Below are 20,663 nucleotides of genomic sequence, written 5' to 3' on the forward strand. Positions count from 1 at the left end.
AGGATATTTTCCAGCCTGGTGGCCTCCAGATGTGTTGGACTGCAATGTCCAGCATGGCTGGCTGGGGCATGCTGGGAGTTGTAGTCGAACACATCTGGAGGCACCAGGCTGGAGAAGGCTCTCTAGCCCCTCTGGCCACTGGAAGCAACTCCCCACCCCCACACTCTGAACTGGTTGGAAACAAACCAGAATCACATCCTTTCTTCCCAAAGTTAAAACTGAAAAATTGTTCAGTTAAAAAAATATACAAAGAGGCTACAAGCTTGATCGTCTTGCGGTTCAGACAAAGCCATCGCATTCTGCTCTATCCATCTAAAATGTGCAATCCACAGCGTAAGACGACCAGAGTCTGGCACTCGTCCTTTTGCCTGCAGAAAATAAATGCCCAGGCTGCAAACCCCAGGCCATTAACTGCTTTCCCCCCTTATTGGCAACACAGTGGTTGGTTGTGTCTTTACTGAATGTATATAGTGCCTTATAAAAACATAATAAAAGTCAGAATTGGGAAAATATACTAATTCTAATCAGTGTGAATTTGTTCCATTGACTTCTCGCAGTTGCTGTGTGTATATAACTGGAGGTTGAAGTCTCTAGATAATTGTCTAATTGGAGAGAGGTCAGAGTTTATTGAAGCTGTTTATTTACATCATCCCACCTATATGCACGATGCTTTGTTTAATAAGTAGAAGAGGACAGTTCCCTGCCCCAAAGCACTTACAATCCAAAATTCGACACAGGCGAGGGGGATGGAGGGAACAGGAGAAAAACCTGCTTTCGGTTCAGCTCTCATGTACTTGGGTTTGTTTCAGTAGGAGATGCAGACTCAGAGGTTGTGCCAAGGGCTTCATTGAAAAAGTGCGTTTGAGGTACTGTCCAGAAGCAGGGAGGCAGTTCCCGGCGCAAGGCGCATAGTCAAAAACACATCATTGGCCCTAGAAGCTCATACCCCTAATCTCAGATATATAAACTGATTGATATTGCTCAGAGGCGAGGGAAAGGCGCTGTGCACATGGGTTCAGAGCTAAGACCTGGCATCAAAGACTGTTTCTGAGAGTGAACTCCAGTAGTGGTTTTCTTTGCAAGGTGCACACCCTCTACTGCAGCCTCACTCAACTAGAGGACCTCCATCACCCCAGCCAGCATGGCCCGTGGTCAGGAATGACGGGAATTGTAGTCCAAAACATCTGGAGGGCACCAAGGTTGGAGAATCTAGCAGGAGGCACGGTGTGGGCTCTTTGCTCCCCCTCCAAAGTTAAAGGGCAGAATGGCAAAGTTATGTAAGGACCCACCATTCTAAGGCTCCCTTTCTGCCTGAAACCATCCAAGCAATTACAGCTTCTCAGAAGCCCCCTGAAAGAATGTGAATGGTGGCTTAAAGCTGAACATGGACCACCATGCCACAGAGAAGTGACAATAACTGGAATTGCTAAACGGGGAAAGGAATGCGTAATCATTTAAATTTACCTACACACTCTTGCCTTTCTTTTTAAATAAATGTCCAATATGGCATTAAAAGAATTAAATGTATCTCCTCTTCCCACTGGCAGGGAGGTCATATTTGTGAATTTCCTGTAAATGTATCATTCCCCTACTTAAGACTGCTGGAATTTGAGCAGACTCCATAAGGAATTGCCCTACTGGTCAACTGATCCGACAAGGCCTTGCAGCCAGCATTTTGTCCAACGAAAGCCAGCCAAATGCCCCCTGAGACGTTCATAAACCACGCATGAATCCGCCTTGCATGTCTTTCTGGTTGTTGCAGTAGAAACTTCAAAAAGGCAGGTGCTGCCACACTCATGTCCTGATGGGGGCTTCCCATGGGGGCATCTGGTTGGCCACTGTGGGAAACAAAACGCTGGACTAGACAGGCCTTTGGTCCGACCCAGCAGGGATGCTCTTATGTTGTTAAAAGAGACCTCTGGCTCTTCGTTTTCAGCACAAGCTTACGGACCACCTGAAAGTACACTGCAGATCGCATGGGGCCCGCAGTTAAAAAATGCCCACAAAAAACACCCACTAACCCTCACAAGCCGGATCACAACACATTGCAACAGGGGTGGGGAACCTCTTTCAGCCTGAGTGCTGAATTCACTTTTGGAGAAGCTCTCGGGGGCCGCATTCCAGTGGTGGGCAGGGCCCAAGACAAAAGGGGTGGGGCCAAAATACCAGCCTATTGTCGCTTCAAACTCTTGACTGCCAGTCACTGAGCTTTAGGAGGGGCATTTCAAACTTTTAGAATGGGGGAAAACCCGTGAGAAAGCTGGAAAGCCACCAAAAATGGGTGGTTGAGGAAAAGGGGCAGGGCCAGGGAAAGGGTCATGGCAGTTTGGGGGACTTCGGAGGGTCAGGGCGGGATTTGGTCCGTGGTCCTGAGGTTCCCGTCCCTGCATTGCAGGCAGTGGCACTATTATTATCAACTGCTTATACAGCACTTTGTCACTGTCCAAGCCGCTTTTACAGCATTTATTGTCTAGGGTCACAACCATCTTGCAGAGCGGGCCATTACAGATCCCATTTCACATATGCTGAATTAAGACCGACGTAGGGAGTGGCTTGCTCAAGACCACCCTGTTGAGCACACAACCGAGACAGAACTGGAATCCAGGCAGTGGAGGCTGGTAGCTCCAAGGGGCGGTGAATCCACTCCGGGTTTCAGGCAGAACCAGTCAGACCTCTAAAGGAGCTATCCAAGGTGCAAAGCACCTTGGATAGCTCCTTCAGAGTTCTGACTGGTTCTGCCTGAAACCCGGAGTGGATTCACTGCCCCCTGATATGGGAGCTACCAGCCACACACAGCAGTACGAGAAGAGGACCAGGCAGTACTAATATAAAATAAAAGATGTTGAATAATTTTTTTTTAAGGCAGGTGAAAGAGTTCTTCGTGGTCACAAATTCAAAGTCCTCATTTGTGAGTTGGCACTGGACCGACTCCCTTTCAGCAGGGTTCATTTCAGCCACAGAACTGGCATCCAGGCCTGGCCAATCAAGTGCGGACGGGTTGCTGCAGTGAAGGCAGACGATGCAGTCCTTCCATTAATGACTGCAAAACGGCCGCGATCGGATCTGAGGGCTGGATCCGAGGGAAAGGGATATCCACCACTTTGATCACAGTCCTGCAGCTGTCTCTCGCCGCTGCCGGGGAGAAAAGGAGACCATTCAGGAGCATGACAGTGAACGAGCCAAGGCCCGCTCGGCTGCAGCCGGTTTGGTGGTCGAGCAGCTCCCTTTCAGCCATTCGTTCCACGGCACGCGTCTCCAGGAGGAAGGAAGAGAGTGACCCCAGTTAGAAACCCTCCCAATCCCAGCCCCAGACAAAAGTGTTGAGAGCCAAAGCAGAGGATGGGAGGAGCTGTGTGTCAAGCGGGCAGGATTTATGAGGAAGGGATCTGCTAGTAAAATACTGGATCTGTTTTGACTCATCTCGGATGAAGGCCGAGAGAGCGAGGAAGGTTATATCTGGGCCCAGTATTATTAATCTTTATGTCCTTTTTGTTTTTCCAGCAGTCTAACCACCGTGTAAGGTAGAGATGAAAACGACATTATCCTGGTCTTGGAGTTGATAATCCAGCTCCCCCTGAAGGAAGAAAAAGAAAGAGAGGAATAATTTATCTGTCATCATATATATACTAATAGTGAACTCAGTTCTCTGAGGAGCAGTCCTTTTGCAGCCAAAATGACACCATCCACACAAACAAGGGAAGTATCAGCAGGTTTAGGGGGGAAGAAGTACAAAACCGAAATGTAGAAAAGAACTAGGGGTGTGGGCAAAAGCAGCCCAACAGGGACCGAGTGTGCTCCATCGCCCAAGAACACTGGCTGAATGCTGGGGAATAAAACAGAAAAAACAGAAAACTAAAACAGAAAACTAAAACTAACTAAAACTAAACTAACTAAAACTAAAACAGAAAACCAGAGGGGACGTAATGGAGAATCCTGGAAAAGGCCACAAGTTGCCCACCCCTGGGCAAACACCACCTTCCACCGTTACCTCCCAACATCCAGTCAGTTTTGCACCATTTCCCTGCTCCACGCAGCTCAGGGAGGACCAGTCTCTCAAGTAATGTCCAGCAAGAGACTTCACAACGTGGTTGCTAACAATGACACACAAACACAGGCAAACACAAAATGGTGGGAGCTGTACAAACCATCAATTCCCAGTCGGCGTCATTGATGAGCACCAAGATTCCCGGGCGCCTGCAAGAATACGGAGTTGTTGTTAACGGAACTGGGTAGAAGGCTGTGGATAGAGTTGGAGGGGGGCTTAGAGGCCATCTAGTAGTCCCACCCCATGTTCAATGCAGGAAGCATATCTCCTCCAGCGAGGGAGAGGCCACCCACGTCTCTACATCAGCAGTGGCAGAAGGTAGACCTCAAGATGCTCTGGACTTCAACTCCCAGAAGCCACTGCCAGCACAGCCAATGACCAAGAATGCTCAGAGACGAAGCCCAAAACTTCTGGAGATCTAGTTCCTGCCCACCCCTGTTCTAGGTCATTGGGTACGTTGTCAATCATCTCTGACTGTCAAAGACTTTTCTCCTAAAGTTCACCTGAAATCTACCTGCCCGTAACTTAAGCCCATTAGATCTCATTCTGCCCTGCAGGGATTGGATGAGGCCTAGCACATCTCCCTCAATCTTCTCTTCCCATCAACCTTCACTCACAGGACTTGTTTTCCATGCCCGTGGCCATCTTCATTGTCCTCCTCTAAACCCATTCCAATTTTTCTATATCCTACTTAAAGTGCAATGGCCAGAACTGGATGTAGATGTGGTCTGAGTACTGCAGAATAAAGTTGAACAAATACTTCTTGTAATGGTTCTATTAATGCAGCTTAAGATCACATTAGCCTTTTGTGTCGCTGCATTACAGCACTGGCTGATGTTCCGCTTCTGATCAACTACAATCCTGAGATCCTTTTCAAATGTTCCAGTGCCAAGCCAGGGATCCCCCACAAATTCAATTGATGGGTTCTCATTGCAGAATTATGTTTCCTCTCTAGATAGGAGTTCTAAGTTTTTGCGTCAGAGACTCCTTGCCTCCCCAGGAAAAAAAAGAAATCCAAATTGCAACTAACACATGCCAATTCGTGGGGGGACGGGGACGACTACAGATTGAATGTTGTTGGCCTTCTGCCAAAATGTATTAACAATTTTGAGCAGATTGACCCCTAATGCAGGAAGTAGAGAAAGAAGTTGTTATTTTTCAAAAACCTTTTTCCAGATCCCATCCATCCATCCATCCATCCATCCCATTTCTATACCACCCAACAGCCAAAGCTCTTGGGGTAGTTTACAAAGATTAAAATCTTAAAAATACAAAAAAGTAACATAACATTAAAAAAACATTAACATTAAAAAATATAAACTATTTCAACAATCAGCAACAAGAAATCCCAGGACCCGTTAAAAACCTTATCATGCCTGGAAGTAGAGGAAGTTCTTAACTTGGCACCGAAAAGATGACAATTATTATTATTTAGATTTATTAGCCGCCCATCTGGCCGGCTACCTGGCCACTCTAGGTGGCGTACAATACTAATAATACAAAATACAATGAATTTACATAATCAACAGAACAAAACAACATAACAAAACAACACCGCTCTAAAAAACCCTAACCCATTCCAAATGCCCACCTGAACAGCCAGTTTTTTAAAGCCTGGCGGAAGCTCAGCAAAGAGGGGGCATGGCGGAGGTCACTAGGGAGGGAATTCCACAGAGTGAGGCCACCACAGAAAAGGCCCTCTCCCTTGTCCTCACCAGCCTAGCTGTCCTGGCTGATGGGACAGACAGAGGGTCTACTGAGGCTGATCTTGTTGAGTGGCGTCCCTGGTGTTGTTGGAGGTGCTCCCCACTCGGCCATGGAAGCTCACTGGATGACTTTGGGCCAGTCATAGACTCTCAGCCCAACCCACCTCACAGGGTTGTTGTTGTGAGGATAAAATGGAGAGGAGGAGGATAATGTAAGCCGCCTTGGGTTCCTCACAAGAGGAAAAAAGGTGGGATATAAATGCAATAAATAATAATAATAATAACTGGTAACCAGTGCAACTCCTTCAGCACGGAAGTGATGTGATCTCGCCGAAGGCTGCCTTTAATCAGGCGGGCCGCTGCGTTCTGCACCAGCTGCAACTTCTGAACCATCTTCAAGTGTAACCCCACATACAGCGCATTACAGTAGTCTAGGCGAGAGGAGACCAGGGCATGAACTACTGATGGGAGCAGATGGTTAGGGAGATAGGGGCACAGCAGCCATATCAGATGGAGTTGGTATAGCGCTGCCCAGCTCATGGCTGGCACCTGAGCCTCCATGGACAGCTGGGAGTCTAAAATGACTCCCAGGCTGTACACCTGGTCCTTCAGGGGTAGCTGCACCCCATTAAACACCAGGTCAACATCCCCCAACGTCTCCTTGCCCCCCACAAAAAGTACTTTGGTTTTGTCAGGTTCAGTTTCAGCTTAGACCTTTCCATCCAGCCACTCACCGACTCCAGACACTTGGACAGGGTTTCGAAGCCAACCTTGGCGAGGATTAAAATGAGAGGTAAAGTTGCATGTCATCCACATATTGGTGACACTGCACCCCAAACCTCCTGATGATAGCCCCCAGCGGCTTCACATAGATGTTAAATAACATCAAGGAGAGAATAGAACTCTGTGGCACCCTGCAAGTGAGCAGCCAAGGGTTTGAAGTCTCCTCCCCCAGAGCTACCCTCTGGTACCTGCCAGAGAGGAAGGAACGGAACCACCGTAATACGGTGCCCCAAAGCCCAATCCCTCCAGGCAGTCCAGGAGGATACCGTGGTCGATGGTATCAAAAGCGGCTGAGAGATCAAGGGGAACAAGGAAGGAGTATTCGCCCCTATCCAGAGCTCTCCCCATATCATCCACCAAGGCAACCAAGGCCGTTTCTGTCCCATGCCCAGGCCTGGAGCCTGATTGAAATGGATCCAGATAATCAGCTTCTTCCAAGTGTGCCTGCAACTGCAAAGCCACCATCCGCTCCATCACCTTGCTCCAAATCAGCAGATTCAAGACCGGGTGAAAGTTGTTCAAGTCTTGGGGATCCAAGGATGGCTTAACAGTGGTCTTATCACCACCTCCTCGAGGGAGGCATTCACCACCGCCCTGATCCCCTCCCTAAGTCTCTCCCTGAAGCTCATAATGAGCCAAGATGGGCAAGGATCGAGTAAGCAGGTGGTCGGCCTTAAAGATGAAAGCACCTTGTCCACTTCCTCAGAAGGAAGAAGCTGGAACCGATCCCACACAACCAGTCTGCCACTGGCCACCCCTCGTTCACTAACTGTATCCACAGCGCACAGAACAGCACTCCTGATCTGGTCGATTTTATCTGCAAAGTGCTTTGCAAACTCATCACAGGAGGCCTTAGAATGCTCCATTGATTCCGGAACAACTGGACCGACCAGGTTCCGGACCACTTGGAACAGCCTCCTGGGACAGCACTCTGCAGACGTGATAGAGGCAGCATAAAAATTCTTTTTTTCCTGCTCTTATTGCCATGTGGTAGCCTGAAGCTACAGCTCTAACCCTCAGACAATGTTGGGGCCAGGCAGACCTCATTGGGAAGAGCATTCCAAAATCAGGGGGCCACCACCAAGGAAGTGGACAAGATGCTTGGACTGATTCGTGCAACCACTTGTATATTGGATCCTTGCCCTTCTTGGCTAATAAAAACTAGCAGGGAAGGAACAGCCGGCTGGGCTAGGGAGGTGATTAATGCCTCCTTGCGAGAGGGAGCGGTCCCGGGCTGCCTGAAAGAGGAGGTGGTGAGACCACTCCTGAAGAATTCCTCCCTTGACCCGGAAAACCTTAATAATTATAGGCCAGTTGCAAATGTTCCATTCCTCGGCAAGGTCCTTGAGCGAGTGGTTGCCAACCAGCTCCAGGCACTCTTGGATGAGACTGATTATCTGGATCCATTTCAATTGGGGTTCAGGCAGGTTTTGGCACAGAAACAGCCTTGGTCGCCCTGTATGATGACCTATGTTGGGAGAAAGACGGGGGAGTGTGACCCTGTTGAATCTCCTTGATCTCTCCGCGGCTTTCAATACCATTGACCATGGTGACCTTCTGGGACGGCTCCCTGAGCTGGCAGTGGGAGGCACTGCAGTGCAGTGGTTTCACTCCTGCTTGGAGGGGTGCCTCCAGAAGGTGCTGCTTGGGGAACACCGCTCGGCCCCCTGGATTATCCAATATGGGGCGTCACAGGGGTCAGATCTGTCCCCCATGCTGTTCAACATCTACATGAAACCGTTGAGTGCGGTCATCTGGCGTTTCGGAGTGTAGTGTCATCAGTATGCTGACGACATGCAGCTCTATTTCTCCTGTTCATCTGCTTCAGGTGAGGCTGTGGATGTGCTGAATCAGCGCCTGGGTGTGACAATGGACTGCATGAGGGCTAATAAACTGAAACTCCATCCAGACGAGACTGAGATGCTGGTGGTGGGTGGTTCTGCTGACCGGGTGGAGGGTGCTCAACCTGTTCTGAATGGGGCTGCACTCCCCGTGAAAGGGCCGGTCCGAAGCTTGGGGGTCCTCCTGGAGCCATCTTTGTTGCTTGAGGCTCAGGTGGCCACAGTGGCACAGAGTGCCTTCCACCAGCTTCGGTTGGTGGCCCAGCTACGCCCCTATCTGGACAGGGATAACCTGGCTTCAGCTGTCTACGCTCTGGTAACCTCCAAGTTAGATTACAGCAACGCACTCTACATGGGGCTGCCTTTGAAGACCATTTGGAAGCTGCAGCTCATGCAAAATGCAGCAGCCAGATTGTTAACAGGGACCAGAAGGTTCGAACATATAAGACCGGCTCTGGCCCGCTTGCACTGGCTGCCTATATGCTTCCGAGCTCAATTGAAGGTGCTGGTTTAACCTATAAAGCCCTACACGGCTTGGGACTGCAATACCTGACGGTATGCCTTGCCTGAAATGAATGTACCCGTACACTACGTTGAGCATCTAAGGCCCTCCTCCGAGTGCCTCCTCCAAGGGAAGCTCAGAAGGCAGCAATGAGGGAGAGGGCCTTCTCAGTGGTGGCCCCCCATCTGTGGAACAAGCTCCCTGATGAGGTCAGCCCAGCGCCAACATTATTATCTTTTCGGCGCCAGGTTAAGACCTACCTCTTTTCCCAGGCCTTTGGCAACACATGATGCGTTTTAATCGGTCCTGGATGTGTCTTTAGTTATGACTGACAGTTCAAAGTTGTTTTTAATTATATGTTATTTGTGTATATTGTTTGTGTGTTTTTATGTGCTTTTTTGTAAATGTCTTTTAAACTTTTTATATTGCATTTAATGTTTTAACTTTTGTAAACCACCCAAAGAGCTTCAGCTATGGGGCGGTATAGAAATGCAACAACAACAACGGTAGACATCTGATTGTATAGTGTTTGAACATAGGAAGCTGCCTTATACTAGGTCAGACTATATGTTCATCTAGCACAGTATTGTCAACACTGACCGGCAGCAGCTTTCTAGTCCTCAAGCATGGAGGGGAGTTTTCCTATCACTTGCTACCTGGGATCCTTTTAACTGAACCAAGAACATTTTGCATGCAAACCCTATACTACACCCCTGAGCTCCAGCCCCTGTTTCAAATGTTTCAGCGCTCTGGGGACAACAATCCCATCCCCTGCCCTGTCTGCCTTTTTCTAATTGCTTGTTCTGAAACATTTATTCTGCTCTCTACCAAAGAGCTACGCATATCAATGAAGCTGTACGTGCAGACTACTGGGAACCTAGTTCCTGCTCTGGCTTCTGAGATCACGCCAGACACAGCCTTCACGTCCATAAGGGCTAGAAGCTCCTGGTTTGGTTTGGTTTTTTAACATGACTGCATAGATTGAGAATGTGAAAATCTTGATTCAGTACCTAGTTTCACATTGGCACTGTGCAGTCACAGAACACACACTCCACGTTGCTTATATATCACAACTCCACACTGCAACAAAATGTTGCAGTGTGGGATGCTCCCATTCAGGTTTCCTGATGCTCCATTCCCTTCCATCCTGGTTTCCCCTTCCCCTCCTGTCTAACTGTCAGCCAGCATATTGTTTTGGTCACTCCCCTTAAGCGTTTCCCCCCCTAATCTTCTGCAAATCTTGGGCTTGTCCGCATGCCTGTTGATACCTCCCCCTTGCACATGGATGTTGCTGCTGTTTGGGCAACATAAGAACCAGCACTCACAGCCTGAACATAAGAACATAAGACGAGTCCTGCTGGATCAAACCAAAGGTCCATCTAGTCCAGCATTCTGTTCAGACAGCGACCAACCAGCTGCCCACAGGAAAGGCACAAGCAGGAAACAAGTGCAACAGCAGTCTCTCGCCCATGTTCCCCAGTAAGTGGCGTACACAGGCATACTGCCCCTGATCCTGGAGGTAGCATATAGCCCCCAGGACTAGTAGCCAGCCTTCTCCTCCAGGAATTTGTCTAACCCCCTTAGAAAGCCATCCAAGTTGGTGTTCATCACTACGTCTTGTGGAAGTGAGTTCCATAGTTTAACTCTGCGCTGTGTGAAGAAGTCCTTCCTCTTGTCCTGAATCCCCCACCCATCAGTTTCATGGGAGGACCCCGCTGGGTTCTCGTATTATGAGACAGGACAAAGAGATCCCATTTCCAAGATGGCTCTGAGCTGTCGGTGGCTTCTCCAAACAATATAGAGGAGGAGGGAGTGTGGTGTAGTGGATAGAATGCCAGATTAAAACCAGGAAAATCCTGAGTTCGAGTTTTGACTCAGACGTGAGGCCCTCACTAGGGCAACCTTACACTGGACAGTCGATCTCACCCACACCCATGAAAATAAGTATACATATGCGCGCGTGCGCACACACACACTTTCTCTCCCTCTTTCTCTGCCTAGCCTACCTCACAGGGTTTCTGTGAGGACAAGGGAGGGAGGAAAGAGAACCAGCTACCTGACCCTGAGCTCCTTGACAAAAGTGCTGGATCAAAATGGAAAACTCCTGCCTGAAACCTTGGAGAGCCCCTGCTGCCAGTCAGTGTCGACAACTCTGGGCTAGATGGGTCCATGATCTGACTCAGTCTATGGCAGACATGTTCTAGTATAGCTCAGTCCTGTAACGGAAAGCCGTGCCCCACAAATTGAATGCAGGCAAGCTGGTGCGGCTAAAGCAAGCCGCTGCAGTCCCTCCGCTTGACTGCTGTAAACACCCAGGATCACCTCCAAGCCTTGGATCAGAGGCAGAGGGATTCCCCCAGCTTTGATTGCTGGCGGAGTCCTGCCATCGCCTCTCCCGCAGCCAGGGGACCTGGTGCATGCTCTGGCTCGCGCAGCACAGTGACGAATGTTAAACACGCCACCCCCACCCCGGTCCAGGCTTCTGAAAGATGAAAGGTTTTGTTTTCTTTAAAAAGAGAGAGAGAGAAGAGAATTTCCAAGAAGGCTCTGCTAGTCACCGTTTCTTGGAGGAGATGAGTCAGACCAAAGTCAGGCAGGCCGGCTGTGTCTGGATTAATGCAGCGAGACAGGAGGCTGAAGACAAAAGGATCCCTGTCATGGGGTGTGTGTGTGTGTTTGTGTGTGTGTGTGTGTGTGTGTGAGAGAGAGAGAGAGAGAGAGAGAGAGAGGCTTTTCTGTCTCTCGCTCTCTCATCATGCTAGAAGCCAGGGGGTTGCCTAAGGAAATTTAGTAGCAGTAATTTCAGGATAAGCAGGGTGGGTGGGGCAGAGGAGACTGTACACAATACAGGATTTATTAATGGAACTCTCTGCCACAGGATTTGGCAACAGGCAGTGGCTTGAAAAAGGGATTATGGCTGCAATCCTAGGCTCTCGTACCTGGGAGTTAAGCCCTGTGAAATTCAGTTACTTCTGAATAGACCTGTATAGGATTGTGCTGTAAGAGAGGTTTGTGGGGGAGGTGGTCTATTGATGGCTATTAAATGCAATCTCGACATTCAGACACAGCAGCCCTGCGGTCAGGGTCAGAGGTGGGCGAGCTGGGCGGTCACCTGGGGCACCAAGCCGAGCTCAGGGGCTGTGCTTTTTAATGTACTGTCTGCAGTGAGCTAAGGTGGCAAAAAGCAAGGGTCTGCAACCCTTTTTCCCGAAGGTCTACAGGTTGTTTGGTACCAACAACAAAAACGATCTTCCTTGAATTAGCTTTAAAGCGTGTTTCTTTTTCAATTTCTACTTTGCTGTCATTTGCGCTTGGGAAAGAGCAGCGGGACGCAGCTTTGCTCTGAGGCAACGTTACCGACCACTTAGAACTTCAGATACTATAAGCACTATGAGTGCTACAGAAATAATAATAAAATAAAGCTAGAAGCTGTAAGAGGTCAGCTGGAAGCACATCTACCATTCTGCTGGATCCCAGGGCGAGGAGGAGCTGCAGGCAAGAATTCTCAGATGTAGTCCATGCGTCCAAGCATTCCCACATCTGGCCCCAGCTTTGTACACTTGCGTATGGGTCCTTGTAGGGGGCGGCCCCATAAGCCCTCTGGTGGTCCTGCAATGCTGACCATGGGGGCGGGGGGACCAAAGGCACTCCTCACCCAGGACACTCCTTATCCTAGGGCTGGCCCGCCTGCAGTGGGACTGGGGCAACAATGGGAGAAGGCTACTGCCTTCAGACTCTGGCTGGGGCCTCCCCAGAGGCATCCAAAACAGAACCATATTGGGACAACTGCTGTACTCACACAGAGTCTCCTTGTACAAACAGTTCTGGCCTCTCTTTCAACAGGTTTTCTTTAATCCACACCAGCAAGCTGCGAACGTCCCCTGGAAAAAGAAGGGGCGGGGGAAGAAAGGAGAGTCTTCAAATGGGTTTTCATTTTAACCAGCAGAGCCTAATGTATCTTTTGCTTGTTTGAAACAAGAACACAGCTCTAAGACTCCATTCCCAGCCAGCCAAAGGCTTCAAGCGATGAGCAAAAGAGGAGAGGTATCGTCATAATGTTGCTGTGAGTGGAACTGCATTTATTTATTATTTATTGGGGTATTTATAAGCCGCCGAAATCAAATGAAATCACGGGTGCTGAACAATCAATACATAATAAAAACAAGAAAAATACAATTATAAAACAATAAAAATCAGTAGGAAAAAAAGCATAAAACAGACTGACTGGCTAAAAACACCTGGGCAAACAGAAACATTTTGATCTGGCGCCAAAATGATTGCAAGGTTGGCACCAGTCTCACATCTGTGGGGAGGGTTTCTACAAATGCGGGGCCATAATAGAGAAGGTTCTTTCCCTAGTTGTGACACAAGTAAAAATCACCTTGAGAAGAGTCACCTCTGCAGATCTCAAGACACTGACCTGGTTTGCATGTAATGACAAGCCAGAGTATGGGTTACTGCCTTACTCAGAGTTTACCTATGGTTTGTCTGCCAGATGATCACGCAAAGCACATGTTGTTTTTCCCCCCAATTCCTGGGTTCTTTAATTCCCTTCTCCTTCACCTGCTCCCTCCCTGTATCCCAAATGCCTTTCTGGTGCTATAGTACCAGCATGTAGAGAGGCCAGGTTTTTTTTGTTTGTTTTTTTACCATTCTTGCCCCCACCTCTGTCACCTGGCGAAACAACCCATGTTTCTGAGTTCACATATAATAATGGCAACCCATAAAATAATCAAGAGCTCAAAACCCAGCAACAAACTATGGGTTCTCTTCCTGGGTAGTTTGTGGATAACAACCCACCGTTAACCCATAATTCTTGGTTTGCACATAGCAACAACCCAGGATTCAACAACCCTTACTCTGGGTTGTCGTTACATATGAACCAGGTCAACGCATGCAAATTGTGCTGAATGAACAGGTTGGTACGATGGGATCATTCTTCTCCTTAAATGTTTTACAGTGGTGCCCCATCTGCTCCTGCCATCTTGGTTCTCATTCTAAAAGCTCACCACTTTCAACGAGACCTCTTCTTCCTATCTCTTGCCCTAGGAGCTCTCTCTCTCTTACACAGTTTCCAGAACCATCCCACCCCGAGCCACCCAAATCCCTCACTGAACTGCCTAAAAAAAAAACGAGGAGACAATCCAAGGGGACTCACACTTACATGACAACAAAAGTTAGCCAAGAATAGCCAAACATTTGCCAGACTCAAGGCACATTCTGAATGGTTGTTTCATGAAAAAGGGTGGTTTTGCATATGGCTCTTTCATTTTATTTATTTGCACAAGATGGCTTTCAGGAAGGCATTCAGAAGTCCAGGGACCATTGCAAGAAGTCTAGCATGATCCTTACAGAGCAAAGAGGCAGGAGCTGCAGCAATGGCTCCTTTGATGACCTTAATGGATCCTTTTAGCAGTGCTGCTCCCTCCACCAAGACAGACTCATATATGCTCCACAGTGGCTGTCAGGTCCCTATTTCCAGGTCCCTCCCCCAGATAAATAACTGGCCCTACTTTATTATTTATTAAGGATGTGTCTGTTTTTGCCTTGCAAGAGGGGAGCCAAAAGCATGATGATAGCAGAATGGCCCTATAGCTTCGAACCGTATGTGGGTGCAGTAAGTTTATCTTCCTGTTTATCTAGCTGTCCATTCTGTGTAATCTAAAGCATGGTCCCGTTAAACAAACTACTTTGTTGCTCATTTACTGGATAGCCGGCAACAGCCCTTTGCTTTTACCCTAACCCTTATTAAAACCCATCCTTTATCTTTCTGTTTGGGAGACTGACGAGAAGGATGCATATGTGTTGAGAGAATCATGGGGGGGGGCAGGAGAGCAGGAGGTTGTTTGGCTTTTTATAGTATCAATTTGACTGTGAGCACCAAAAACAATTTCTTTAGATGGTGATAGCATCAGTTCATTTCCTGCTGGAGAGGTGAGAAACAATGGGAGAGAGAAAAATAAATTTGTTAAAGGATTTTAAGAAGGTGACAAGTTACTAATGTGGAGTGTTTTAGGCGAGGTCTTGGCCATTCATATTTCCACAACCTTCTTGCTCTGTTCCTTTTATAATACTAACAATCCGAGGTAGTAGTAGCAAATACTTAGTGTTTACACAGTAGTTTCAGGCTCCTTAAAGCAGTCCGCGTAAATTATCTTGCAATCCTTCCACCGACCCTGTAAGGTGGGTCAGTAATATTATCTCCACATGGGAGATTCGGGGGCAGTGTGGGGAGCGCTTAAGCTGATCATGGTTTGTGTAAGGCCACTTAATGAGTTCATTTGGGGTACATCAGGACCCACAGTCCGAGAAAGAGTTGGCAATGATGATATAGGACCATCCCCTCTTATGGAAAACTAAGGTGCTGAGTGAGGAGAGGGGCCGTAGCTCGGTGGCAGAGCTCCTGTTTGGCATGCAGAACGTCCCAGGTTACATCTCTGGTATCTCCAGGCAGGGATGGTAAGAAATTCTGCCTGAAAGCCTGGCTAGCCATTGCTTCCAGTCAGTGTTGGCGGTACTGTTCTTGATAGACCAAGGATCTGACTCAGTATAAGGCAGCTTCCTGTGTTCCTGTGCCTATCAGTATGGAAGACAAATGGGGACTCTGGATTGCTCCTTTAGTATTCTGACTGAAACCCGGAGTGGATTCACCACCCCACAGCCATCAGAGCCACACGCCTCCACTGGGTCATAAAGAACACCTTAGATATGCAGAAGCAGGAATATTTGTCAATTAAAAGAAAACATAATTTAACATCATTATTGGGTGGGGTGTCTAAAGCCGCCTTCCCCAACCAGGTGACCCCCAGATGTGTTGGACGACATCTCCCAGCATCTGATAAATAAATACTGCCAACCAACCACCATCCGTTGCTAATGCTGGCTGCCCTGTGAGGCGCTGCTGCTACATCTCTGCCGTGGAGCCCGGACAGGTCCGGTACAGGTGGGCACACTGCAATGCAAGCGGGCTTTGCTCAAAGTCACGGGGCACCTCCTGGCGGCACAGCCCTCCGCCCCCACTACACAGACCCTTGCAGTGCGCCCGCAATCCCTCTGGCTCAGCCGCCGGGACACAGCCGCCCTACTGCCACGTTTGAGGGGCACCGCTTTGGTAGTGCCGGCAGCACCTGAGGAGTTTTGGATGTAGACGCTGGGGAGCGGGAGCGGGACAGAAAGAGAGAAAGGTGAGGCCATTCAGAAGGGAAGGGAGAACCCTGCTGCCAGGCACTTCGAAATGGGAAGACAGAGTAATAAAGACGTGCGCTGAGCCCGTCTCCAAGGCGTCCACGCAGCAACGGCGCGGCTAGCTCTTGAAGCGCCACTCAGACACCTCCCCGTGGGGTACTTTCCCTTTGACCCTGCCCTCCCTTCTCCCTCCAACCCCCCCCCTTGAGGGAATGAGATCATTTATCATACTGACCACGGCCAAGCTCCAATTTGCTGAGGTCACTAACTCTGGCCAAGCGTCACCCCGCCTACATTCTCAGCCACCGGCCTGTAGTCATGACAAAGATCCCAGCCCCCCGCCCCCGAACCTGGTTTCGTCGAGCCTCATCCTTTCTTCCCAGCTGTATGGATGGGAAGAGCATTTGTCAGCTCCTTTCACTGAGAGATGACTTATTCTTCGAACAGCAGGGACAGGTGTGGGTGGGCCCGAGGAGGCCTCCCCCAACCCACCGCCCTGGAAGCCAAGTGCACAGTGCTGGATTGCCAGCAGCGCAAGTCGCACGGAAGGATCGCCACTGAAAAGGATGCTCGAGGGGCAGCCCCATCCTTCTGCGCATTGGGATGCTCTCAGAACCAGACGGCTGGCTTCTACATGGAGCAGAACCGGGGTGAGTGGGAGTGCCTAGCAAAGTGCCTTCTACAAGGCCAGATGACTTTGTCCACCCACCCGGTATCTTTTCCGACTGGAAGCGGTGTTCAGGCAGAAAAGGGTTTTTCCCACCATGCGCTACCAGATCCTTTTAGCTGGGGATTCGTCCTGGGACCTTCTGGCTAAAAATCAAAACGAAAGGAAGAAGCCAAGGAAAACCCCGGAAGGCGTCCCGCTGAAGATTCCCTGAAATGAACGGGTTGCCAAGCGCAGAGATGGGGTGAACAATGCTATGAGCCCAGGTCCAACCGCAACATGACACACTTGATTTATCCCTGGGGAATGATGCGAAATTCATCCCTCCCCACCCTGCTCCCGCCAACTGTAGTTTGGCATCTGTTACGTTTCTGGAAACGATATATGCAAATTATGGTAATTAGATGCAGTCCTCTGAGACATGATGTAGTTCATATCTGTCTCCCTTTCTCCCCACTTCATCCAGATGATCCCAAGCACAGCCGCAAAGGCAAACTGCAGAAATCTGTTGCGACACCACTTTGGGGGGGTTCGGCAGCTGCTGCCGCCACCACCAATATCACCAGCTACACAAATGAAGTTCATTGGCGTGGTTCGGTGGAGAATCCTGGTTGATTAAGGTGTGGGATTTGAACTCAAATGCTGAACTGGCTTTGATCAGGCTGCTCTCTCAAAGTCACCATTTCCCATTCTGTAAAATGAGAACAGCGGCTGACAACTCTGCAGCAGTGGAGACTGGTAGCTCCGATGTCAGTGTGGTGGTGAATCCGCTCTGGGTTTCAGTCAGAACTCTGAAGGAGCTGTACCGTGGATAGCTCCTTTAGAGTTCTGACTGAAACCCAGAGCGGATTCACTGCCCCACTGACATCGGAGCCACCAGCCTCCACTGCTCTACAGGGAACAAAAGAAAACACAAGGCCAGTGCACTTTGTTACATTAAATTCTAGACTGTAAGTTCCTTGTGGCAGGGAGTTTTGTATTTTGTCAAGTGCCATGCACACTTAACGGTGCAATGCAAATGAAGAATACGTCATTTATTATTTATATAACGCCATGAGGTGCTAACAGGTGTGTAGATTTCTAAAACAAATATCGGGTGTAGATTTTAACGTTCTGAGCATCTCGCCTTTCCTTTCTCCACCCTGCCCCCAGGTTTCTAGTCCTTAAGGCTGCGAAGATTGGTTTGAGAATATGTAGGGAAGGCCTGGATAGGGGAATACCAACAGAAGGGCTCAGGAACTGGGAAAGAGCAGAACATCTGGGGATGGGAGTGGGGGGCCACACGCTGCTCCTTCCACTTGACTTGCAGAAGACTCACTGGGGCATCCTTTCCCCCGCCCTCAAATAGATTTCCGTGCCGAAAGCAGGGAACACATAGCCCTGCTCACAGCAGCCACACTGCCCCAAGACCCTTGTTTGGCAGAACACACTCCATTCTGGGTGCCGCAGTTCAAGAAAGGTTTGAAGATTAGTCGGGGTCCTGGAATGCCCCCAGACAGTTGGCTCTTTGGGCAGGCACCTACGCAAACTGGAGTTTTCCAGCCTCAGTGTAGCAGAGAAAAAATGGACAGCACCATCAGCTGAAAAGAAACAGGAAACATTCAGCTAGGAAAATGGTGGCAAGAAAAGACTGCAGCCTTAAAACGGTCAGCCAGAACACAGGTACTAGTGACTGAGGCCCATTCAATTCAGTGGAACTTACTTCTGAGTAGACATGCTTAGCGTTGCTTAAGTGTTTTGGCAGAAAGGAGATGGAAACAACTGAGCCCAAGGCTGCAATTCCATACCCTGTTACCTGGGAGTAGGCCCCATTAAACTCAGTGGGCCTTACTTGTGAGTAGACACATACAGGATCGCACTGTTAAAGTCATATTAATGCGCTACATTTATTTATTATTTATATCCCGCCTTTTTTCCTCCTTAAGGAACCCAAGGCGGCGTACATAATCCTCCTCCTCTCCATTTTATCCTCACAACAACAGCCCTGTGAGGTAGGTTGGGCTGAGAGTCTGTGACTGGTCCAAAGTCACTCACTGAGCTTCCATGTCCGAGTGGAGACTAGAACCCGGATCTCCCGGCTCCCAGTCCAACACTCTAGCCACTACTCCACACAGGCTCTTGTTATATCTCATTTCGTCCAAGGAGGTCCAGGCAGCACACACAGTCCCCATCCCCAGTTTATCTTCACAACAACCCTGTGAGGTAGGTTTAGGTTGAGACGTCACCCAGTGTGCGTCACGGCTCAGTGGAAATTTGAACTCCAGTCCTGGCCTGACACTCTAGCCTAGCCTTTCCCAAACACGGGTCCCCAGATGTTTTGGAGCACAACTCCCATAATCCCCAACAATTGGTCATGGTGGCTGGGGATGATGGCAGGTGTACTCCAAAACATCTGCTTTCTAGCCCCTACACCACGCTCATTTTGGTGCAGGGTGTTTAAGTAGACCTGTCAGTCTACTGAAACCTTAACTGATTCATCACAGGAGTGAGTTTTGTTTTGTTTTAAAATCAGTCCAGCATCTATGAATAAAGCAATGGTGTCACAGAAAGAAAAGCATTCTTTCTTTTTTTTAGATGATGCACTTATATGTCGCCCCTTCATGGATCACTGCCTTGTTGTGGTGAAGGGGCTTGCGTAACTCAGTGGAGCCATAAGCTATGCCGTGCAGGGCCACCCAAGACGGACAGGTCATGGCGGAGAGTTCTGACAAAATGTGGTTCACTGGAGAAGGAAATGGCAACCCACTCCAGTATTCCTGCCAAGAAAACCCCATGGAACGTATCACAAGGCTAAAAGAGATGACGCCGGAAGATGAGCCCCTCAGGTCGGAAGGTGTCCAATATACTACTGGGGAAGAGCAGAGGGAATTTCCAAGTAGCGATAGAAAGAGTGAAGTGGCTGGGCCAAAGCCGAAAGGACACTCAGCTGTGGATGTGTCTGGTGGTGAAAAGGAAGTCCGATGCTGTAAAGAACAATATTGTTTAGGAACCTGGAATGTCAGATCAATGAATCAAGGTAAGATGGAGGTGGTCAAACATGAGATGGCAAGATTGAACATCGACATCTTGGGAATCAGCGAACTAAAATGGACAAGCATGGGCGAATTTCATTCAGGTGACCATCATATCTACTACTGTGGGCAAGAATCCCTTAGAAGAAATGGAGTAGCACACATAGTCAACAAAAGGGTGGGAAAAGCAGTACTGGGGTACAATCTCAAAAACGACAGAATGATCTCAGTACGAATCCAAGGCAAACCATTCAGCATCACAGTAATTCAAGTCTATGCCCCAACCACTGATGCTGAAGAAGCTGAGGTTGATCGGTTCTATGAAGACCTACAACACCTTCTAGAACTAACACCAAAAAAAGATGTCCTCTTCATCATAGGGGATTGGAATGCTAAAGTAGGAAGTCAAGAAATCACCGGGACAACAGGCAGGCATGGCTTTGGTGTACAAAATGAAGCAGGACAAAGGCTAATAGAGTTCTGCCAGGAGAACACGCTGATCATAGCAAACACTCTTTTCCAACAGAACAAGAGGCGACTCTACACATGGACATCACCAGATGGTCAATATCGAAATCAGATTGATTATGTACTTTGCAGCCAAAGATGGAGAAGCTCTATACAGTCAGTAAAAACAAGACCTGGAGCTAACTGTGGCTCAGATCATGAGCTGCTTCTTGCAAAATTTCGGCTGAAATTGAAGAACGTAGGGAAAACCACTAAACCATTCAGGTATGACCTCAATCATATCCCTTATGAATATACAGTGGAGGTGATGAACAGATTAGACCTGATAGACAGAGTGCCTGAGGAACTATGGACGGAGGTCCGTAACATTGTTCAGGAGGCAGCAACTCAATCCATCCCAAAGAAAAAGAAATGCAAGAAAGCAAAGTGGCTGTCTGATGAGGCTTTACAAGTAG

General features: G+C 48.7%; 1 protein-coding gene across 5 annotated transcripts in view; it reads right to left on the reverse strand.

Moving 5' to 3' along the window:
* Window positions 1-618: 618 nt before the first annotated feature.
* Window positions 619-20,663, reverse strand: part of URM1 (ubiquitin related modifier 1) — a 33,409-nt gene continuing 13,364 nt past the window's right edge. Inside the window, exons 3-6 of one of the 5 annotated variants that reach the window (XR_014785909.1) lie at window positions 12,677-12,758; window positions 4,146-4,194; window positions 2,791-3,574; window positions 630-2,643 (exon numbers count right to left, since the gene is read on the reverse strand). Coding sequence is in view for 1 of the 5 variants with exons in the window: in XM_084821057.1 (XP_084677183.1) it covers window positions 3,506-3,574; window positions 4,146-4,194; window positions 12,677-12,758 (200 nt within the window). In the remaining 4 variants the exon portion in view is untranslated. Of the gene's footprint in view, window positions 3,575-4,145; window positions 4,195-12,676; window positions 12,759-20,663 lie in introns of all 5 variants that reach the window. The other 4 variants (XR_014785912.1, XR_014785910.1, XR_014785911.1 and 1 more) reach the window with 4 other exon arrangements.

Source organism: Heloderma suspectum, chromosome 14 (genome assembly GCF_057233095.1).
Source record: "Heloderma suspectum isolate Gila_16-S chromosome 14, 16-S_ref, whole genome shotgun sequence".
NCBI classification, from domain to species: Eukaryota; Metazoa; Chordata; class Lepidosauria; order Squamata; family Helodermatidae; genus Heloderma; species Heloderma suspectum.